General features: G+C 37.0%; 2 protein-coding genes across 2 annotated transcripts; both read left to right on the plus strand.

The window, feature by feature from the left end:
• The first annotated feature begins 1307 nt into the window (after nucleotides 1-1307).
• LOC105916461 (olfactory receptor 51E1-like) lies at nucleotides 1308-2390 on the plus strand. Its single transcript, XM_012850990.3, has one exon. The coding sequence runs from the start codon at nucleotides 1308-1310 to the stop codon at nucleotides 2235-2237; it is 930 nt and encodes a 309-aa protein (XP_012706444.2). The 3' UTR covers nucleotides 2238-2390.
• A 4784-nt stretch (nucleotides 2391-7174) lies between these two features.
• LOC118563747 (olfactory receptor 6N2-like) lies at nucleotides 7175-8551 on the plus strand. The gene has a single exon (XM_036139537.1). The coding sequence runs from the start codon at nucleotides 7175-7177 to the stop codon at nucleotides 8102-8104; it is 930 nt and encodes a 309-aa protein (XP_035995430.1). The 3' UTR covers nucleotides 8105-8551.

Below are 8551 nucleotides of genomic sequence, written 5' to 3' on the forward strand. Positions count from 1 at the left end.
TTACACAAAGGTTGACTTTCTAGAGCAGGCATGTCCAAAATGCAGCCCGGGGGCCATCTGTGGCCCCTGGGCTGATTTTGTCCACCCCCACCCACCTCCCAACTGCCTTTCAATAAAGACTTGGTCCACCAGCACAGATGACTGATGCAGATGGAGATATTTTCAATTAGGGAAAAAATATTTACAGACAGATTGAGATCTTACAATTGGAAATATTAGGTACAACACAAGGTATCCATCTTTTAATAACCAAATTTTTTATTTCATTCTCTTCACTATTTCTTAGTGAATAGGACCACATGTCTCCAATGACTTTTTGCATTAAAATCTGTTTTAAATTTATATAATAACATTAGCTAAATACAGCAAGTGTTTTCAAAAGAAATACTGACCCAAATCCTGTTCTTAGATTGCGAGACCAAAAACAATCTAGTGTTTTTCAATGGAGCCAAAATAATTGGGCTAAACTGGGCAACCATCTTTTAATAAAGCAAAACCTGTTTTTAGCTTTGGATCTTCAGTGATTTACACATCCCTTTTCTACAGGGAATCTGACTAATTTGTTTGATTAAAATTATCATATTTTGAGGAGCAGGTAAAAAAATCACAACATAAAATTTTTTGTTTGTTTTTTAATCATTTATTAATTTTTTTTTGGCCCTCCAGTGTTTTTGATTAGACAATTTCAGCCCTTGTGACTCTAGAGAGTCCACCTTTGTGTAATTAGTTATATATATATTTAATACATATATTAGACATACATATATGTATATATTAATTTACAGATTAATCTGTCAACTCAATCAGGTGACAGCTGGTTGAGCTTGATTTAATTTAGGGGTATCAGAATAAAGGGGGCTAAACAAGAATGCATGCATACAGAAAATTTACAACAATCTATGTTTCTTTCACTTCCAAAATACACAATATTTTGTACAGAGTTGCTATGTTAAAAAGTTGAAGATGTCTGAATACTTTTTCAAGGCACCGTGTCTGAGTTCAGTTTGAACAGCTGATGAGTAAGCTGTCATAATAACACCGAATTAAAACTATTTGTTTGCTTGTGTGCAAATTCTCCTGAGTAGAAAGAAGTGGATGACGTATGAAGCCAGACGACAATAAAGCCTCTTCATTTACTTCCCTATGTTCATTTGCCACACGTCTTCAGTTGAGACTGGAACAGATTAATTTGTTTGTAAAACTACTGCAGGTTGTCCTCGTTTATCTGATATATCCTGTTGGTGTGAATCTGCAGCTCTGTTCATGTGTTGTCGGTTTTGTCCCCTTATTGAATTTGATGGGGTGAAATGGAAAACAGCTCGTCGCCTTTTTACTTCAACCTCACCATGTTTGTGAACATTGGACCCTACCGCTTTGCAGCCTTTACCTTCTGCGTGCTGCTCTACAGCTTCATCGTCTGTGCGAACCTCCTAATGATCCTGGTGATTTGCCAGTACAGAGCGCTGCACCAGCCCATGTATATGTTCATCGCTTTGCTGTCAGCCAACTCCCTGTACGGCTCCAGTGGCTTCTTCCCCAGATTTCTCACAGACTTGCTCTCAGACGTCCACCTGATATCTCACGTGGCCTGTTTCACCCAGATTTATGTCATTTACACGTACGGTTCAAACGAACTGACCATTCTGAGCATCATGGCGTATGATAGATATGTAGCCGTGTGTCATCCTTTGCATTATCACAGAAAGATGACTTTTAAAACAGTGGTTCTGCTGTCGGTGCTGGCCTGGTCCTTCCCAGCTTTGTTTCTGACAGCGATATTGTTGATGTCTGCCCGGCTTCCTTTGTGTGGCAATAAGATAGAGAAGGTGTTCTGTGCCAACTGGAATGTGGTTAAGTTATCATGTGTCAGCACCGCTTTCAACAATGTTCTGGGGATGCTTCTGACCATCACTACTGTTTTTCTCCCACTTTTCTATGTGCTTTACACCTATTTGCGGATACTGATCGTGTGCTGGAAAAGATCTGCAGAGTTCAAGAGTAAAGTGTGGCAGAGCTGCCTGCCGCATATTGTTTCCTTTGTGATTTACTCCATCGCTGGATTTTGTGATATCGCCTTGAGTCGATACAACCTGGAGGACATAAGTCCATTTGTTGCCGTTATCTGGTCCTTGGAGTTTGTCGTCATTCCACCGGTTTTGAATCCTCTCGTGTACGGCCTCAAGCTGCCAGATATCAGAAGACACATTTTAGGTTTGTTATCGTGCCAAAAAAGATGACCAACTGAAAAGATTGTGGTAATTTATCAGGAAACAGAGCCTAACGTGGAGTCTGATTGATGATATTTAAAATTTGATTGAGTAAAAATATTCCCTGTTGCACTGATTCAGTTCATCTGACAATTATTTTACCTTAAATGAATACAAACTCACAGCCGCTGGGATTTGCTTTGTTTTAGATTTTGAGTCTGCACACCCCTGATAAACTGCCTATTTTTTTGGTAAAGCATTCAAAACCTTTTCCACTCTTTAAATGACATTTATCCAAGCAAATCTGTTGGAGGTTAAATTTAAGACCTAAGAAGCAGTACTTACATGGTTACATCAAAGTTCACACCATGAAGGCAGCACTGTCATGAACCACCTTTTGATTCAATTTCAGCAATAAGTTTTCCCAGGTTTACACCTGCTGCTAATTATAGAGAATCCGAACAACCAAATAAAGTTCAGTAGGACTCATTTGCTCATTTGCATCCTTTATTGTTGAGAGGTAACAAAATATGGAAATGATCTTGTTGTTCAAAGGTATCAGTCAGAAGCCTGAAACAGCTCGGAAGTTCTTTCAGCTCGTTATTGACTCATCATTTGGACAAAATGTTTTTTTCTTGTGGGATGTCCGACATCTATTTTACACTGCCGTAAGAAGGCCTGCACAAGAGTCCTGTATTTAAATTCTGGGGAAGCATGAAATATCCTGCCCAGAAAGAAGTTGTTTCCTGTTTTTACCACCTCCCGTTAAAGTTAAATTTTCTCTTTTTTTCTCTTTTTTGTCTTACTGTTTGTGTCCATTTAACATGAAATAGTTAGTGCATAAATTCTAATAAAGCTTCTGGCATATATAAATCAAGCGAAGCACTAAGCTGAAAGCAGTAAAGTTCCACTTGTGAAAGTAAAATCTGTTGGGTCTCTTTTTGGCATTAAAACAACATTGTTATTGCCACATTGCCAGACAGGACACCCACACACAAAAAAATTACATTTTCTCTATATACGTATTGGCCTTCAAGCTGCGGGACAGATTAATTTTCGTTTATTTTCGTTTTAGTATTGTTATGTGTTACATTTTCAGTCACTAAAATCTCCCACAGATCTTTAAACCAATACAAAAGTCATTCATAAATCGAAAATAATTAAATTAGGTTAATATTAAAAACAAGACAAAGAAGGGTCTAGCTGGGTAACAAAGTCCTACTCAAGGTAAATGATGTACGCTTTCTTAAATGTTCTCTCAGATTTTTATTCTCCCTCAGATTTAAGCATGATACATGTGTTTATTTTATTTCCTCATAAAAGTTCTTATTTGTTACCTTTTTGGTCTCAACTGTTGGTGCTCTGTGGAAATGAATGTAAAAGTTAATGTGAGCAATAAAATCAAGCAGTGAAACAATACTATTAGAGTGTTTCAAAACTGTTACTATTTAAGGAGTTAAAGAAAATGCTTCAAACTCAATTTAGACAGCAATCTGTCTAAGTTTCAGCCAATGTGTCGCCTCTGCTGACTGAAACTGCATAAATAAAACAGGTTGAATGTTTTGTTCATAATCAAAATCCTTCCTGAGTTACAACTCGAATTTAACAGAATCCAGCAAAATGTAGACTGAGACAGAGGTCAAGTTAATTTCAGTAAAATCTGGGAGAGTTTGAAGAAATGTAAGATGAAAAATATATCGTTTTGCTTCTTTTTAATCTGGGTAAAAGGCAGATTACGTCACTTTGTCGTAACTCACAAGTAGGTCTCAAGTCTTTCCACTTAAGTCTTAAGTCAAGTCATAAAAGTCCAAAGTCGAGTCCAAGTCCAAAACTCAAAATTGAGTTTTAAACAAGTAATTTTAACCAAATACATAGTTAAACCACAACATACCTAATACTTTTTAGCATATTTTTAAAATGTTTATGTTTTGTTTCTGGAACAACCACTAAGAGGAGATGAACTTCAAAAATGTCACAATATCAGTGCTGATATTGATTTTTACCATAAATATTAACGAAAAACTAACAATTTAGCCAGTAAACATAGAAAATAATGATATGACTGGATGTCTTTACCACATAAACTTTGTCTCCATGTTAACAAGCCACAACAGTCAAAATCTACTTTTACATTACAGAAATCAAATCATTTATACAACTGTATGATTTGAAAAGATATGATCAACACGCTGCTATCTACCAGGTTGTCTCTTTTCAGCATGGTTTGCAGATCGCAGTGTAATTCCTCTAGTTCAAAAGCCAATTTGTAGTCTTTTTAGACTTGCATCTAGGTGAGAACCCATAAAATTTTGGCTGTATGTTAAAATTTAATTTTGTTCCTTAACAATTGAATTAGTGAGAAAACAAGAAACAGGAATACTTATTGGTTATCCCAAATATTAATAATACAATAGTAGCAATATAAGCTTTAACTCTTCAGTGTTTGTGTAGTTTTAAATGTTCAAAATTAAATGATTTTGAATCTTTGTCCAAAGATGTACGCATTCACATACATTTTCCTTTAAACACATTGTAATCTGTGGAAGCAAATGAAATGAAACACAGTTTTTCTCAATCTGTGTTTACCTTTCTCTTCCACAGATTCATTGGATGTCGTGTTACATCGGCAATTTACGAGAACTAATAATAACGAGTACGGGTGGCCTAGTGCAGGGGTTCCCAAAATGTGGAGCATGCACCCCCAGGGGTGCGCGAGCTGCCGCTAGGAAAAATGTGTTGTGCTATTACACACTGTTTTAAGTTATTTAATGTTTAATAAATAACTCTTGGTATGTTAGGTATTGTCCGGTGAATATCAGCCCAAACAGCTGATATTAGGACAAAAGTTAAGAGGAATGATTCGAGCACTGGCGTTCTTTTAACAGCAAACTCTGCACACATATAGAATAAGGAGTGACAACTTCTCTTCAAGTTCAAGAATTTACTAACAGAAATAAAATGAACATCCATAGAACACAACTATAGAATGCTGTTTATCTGAATTAACACTCTATTTCAATCAACAAATCCTCTCTACGAGGCTACTAAAACTCGACTAAAATTATTAGGCAAAATTAAGATGAAAAGAAGCGGAGGATCTATGTACACACAAAAGAAACAACAGACAAAATAAAATGGTTGAAAACCATCATCAGAATGATTCAGTGAATCCTGGTTCACTGCAGATCTGAGTTAAAGAACCAAAGTTCATCTTAAAGAATTTGGAAGGAGGCTAAATTAACTTAACTAATTTAGAACCACACTTGGTATGTGTTTCAACCCATTCACAATGCAAATCCTGAGTTAAACAACATTATTTGATAAAATAACATTTTAAAGACTGATTTGCTCAGTAACTTTAGGGACGCTTGATTTTATTAATGCGATTATTCCTCTGGGAAGCTAGGGCTCGCTGTAGTGAGCGGTCCTTGCTTACAACTCAGTCTGATTTTCCCTCATGGCTTGATTGTGCAACAAATGTAATGGCGGGCTGACAGTGTTTTCCCCCACAGCATAAAGACGTGTAAATATACATTTCACTTGTAAAAATTGTAATCAAAAACTGTATATTTAATAAATAAATAAAAATGTATTCACACGAAAATCTGTTTATTTAGAAGTCTTCTATGCTTCGAGGAAGTTATCTTCTTCTACGCTTTGTGCGCACCCAGCTTGTGGCCTCTACTTCAATCATTCTCGCAAATATGCTCATTTGGCTCAAACCGGGGAAACTGTCAGGTGAGACTGCTAATATCAAATTAGTGATGAAGGAGGAGAGGAACCAAGAGAGAGAGGAATCGGAGGCAACAGAAGAGAGAATTGCAACGGATCCAGGAGAAGAAAATGAGAAATATTACGTACAATACAAAGCATCCATCTTTTAATAACCACATTTTTTATTTTTTATTTAATTCTCTTCATTATTTTTTAGTAAATTGGGCCCCATTTCTCCAAGGACTTTAACTCAAATGTGGACTTTTTTGCATTATAATCTGTTTTGAATTAATATAGTAACATTAGCTAAGTGTTTTCAAAAGAAATACTGACCCAAATCCTGTTCTTATATTGCGAGACCAAAAACAATCCAGTGATTTTTTTAACGGAGCCAAAATAATTAGCTAAACTGGGCAACCATCTTTTAATAAAGCAAATGAGCAAAACCTGTTTTTAGCTTTGGATCTTCAGTGATTTACGCATCCCTTTTCTACAGGTAATCTGACTAATTTGTTTAATTAAAATGATCATATTTTGTAGAGCAGGTAAAAAAAAACATTGCTTGTTTGTTTTTTAAATCATTTATTTTAACTTTTTTGGCCCTCCGGTATTTTTGATTAGACAATTTCAGCCCTTGTGACTCTAGAGAGTCCACCTTTGTGTAATTAGTTATATATATTTAATACATATATTATACATACATATATGTATATATTAATCTGTTAACAAATATTAACATATTAATCTGTCAACTCAATCAGGTGACAGCTGCTGGAGCTGGATTTAATTTAGGGGTATCAGAATAAAGGGGGCTAAACAAGAATGCATGCATACAGAAAATTTACAACAATCTATGTTTCTTTCACTTCCAAAATACACAATATTTTGTACAGAGTTGCTATGTTAAAAAGTTGAAGATGTCTGAATACTTTTTCAAGGCACCGTGTCTGAGTTCAGTTTGAACAGCTGATGAGTAAGCTGTCATAATAACACCGAATTAAAACTATTTGTTTGCTTGTGTGCAAATTCTCCTGAGTAGAAAGAAGTGGATGACGTATGAAGCCAGACGACCATAAAGCCTCTTCATTTACTTCCCTATGTTCATTTGCCACACGTCTTCAGTTGAGACTGGAACAGATTAATTTGTTTGTAAAACTACTGCAGGTTGTCCTCGTTTATCTGATATAGCCTGTCGGTGTGAATCTGTTCATGTGTTGTCGGTTTTGTCGCCTTATTGAATTTGATGGGGTGAAATGGAAAACAACTCGTTGCCTTTTTACTTCAACCTCACCATGTTTGTGAACATTGGACCCTACCGCTTTGCAGCCTTTACCTTCTGCGTGCTGCTCTACAGCTTCATCGTCTGTGCGAACCTCCTAATGATCCTGGTGATTTGCCAGTACAGAGTGCTGCACCAGCCCATGTATATGTTCATCGCTTTGCTGTCAGCCAACTCCCTGTACGGCTCCAGTGGCTTCTTCCCCAGACTTCTCACAGACTTGCTCTCAGACGTCCACCTGATATCTCACGTGGCCTGTTTCACCCAGATTTATGTCATTTACACGTACGGTTCAAACGAACTGACCATTCTGAGCATCATGGCGTATGATAGATATGTAGCCGTGTGTCATCCTTTGCATTATCACAGAAAGATGACTTTTAAAACAGTGGTTCTGCTGTCGGTGCTGGCCTGGTCCTTCCCAGCTTTGTTTCAGACAGCGATATTGTTGATGTCTGCCCGGCTTCCTTTGTGTGGCAATAAGATAGAGAAGGTGTTCTGTGCCAACTGGAATGTGGTTAAATTATCATGTGTCAGCACCGCTTCCAACAATGTTCTGGGGATGCTTCTGACCATCACTACTGTTTTTCTCCCACTTTTCTATGTGCTTTACACCTATTTGCGGATACTGATCGTGTGCTGGAAAAGATCTGCGGAGTTCAAGAGTAAAGTGTGGCAGAGCTGCCTGCCGCATATTGTTTCCTTTGTGATTTACTCCATCGCTGGATTTTGTGATATCGCCTTGAGTCGATACAACCTGGAGGACATAAGTCCATTTGTTGCCGTTATCTGGTCCTTGGAGTTTGTCGTCATTCCACCGGTTTTGAATCCTCTCGTGTACGGCCTCAAGCTGCCAGATATCAGAAGACACATTTTAGGTTTGTTATCGTGCCAAAAAAGATGACCAACTGAAAAGATTGTGGTAATTTATCAGGAAACAGAGCCTAACGTGGAGTCTGATTGATGATATTTAAAATTTGATTGAGTAAAAATATTCCCTGTTGCACTGATTCAGTTCATCTGACAATTATTTTACCTTAAATGAATACAAACTCACAGCCGCTGGGATTTGCTTTGTTTTAGATTTTGAGTCTGCACACCCCTGATAAACTGCCTATTTTTTTGGTAAAGCATTCAAAACCTTTTCCATCTTTAAAATGACATTTATCCAAGCAAATCTGTTGGAGGTTAAATTTAAGACCTAAGAAGCAGTACTTACATGGTTACATCAAAGTTCACACCATGAAGGCAGCACTGTCATGAACCACCTTTTGATTCAATTTCAGCAATAAGTTTTCCCAGGTTTACACCTGCTGCTAATTATAGAGAATCCGAACAACCAAATAAAGTT

Source organism: Fundulus heteroclitus, chromosome 7 (assembly GCF_011125445.2).
Source record: "Fundulus heteroclitus isolate FHET01 chromosome 7, MU-UCD_Fhet_4.1, whole genome shotgun sequence".
NCBI lineage: Eukaryota > Metazoa > Chordata > Actinopteri > Cyprinodontiformes > Fundulidae > Fundulus > Fundulus heteroclitus.

What these genes read in the sequence shown, in the direction of transcription:
- LOC105916461 (XM_012850990.3), top strand. Translation starts at nt 1,308, where the DNA reads ATGGAAAACAGCTCGTCGCCTTTTTACTTCAACCTCACCATGTTTGTG.
- LOC118563747 (XM_036139537.1), top strand. Translation starts at nt 7,175, where the DNA reads ATGGAAAACAACTCGTTGCCTTTTTACTTCAACCTCACCATGTTTGTG.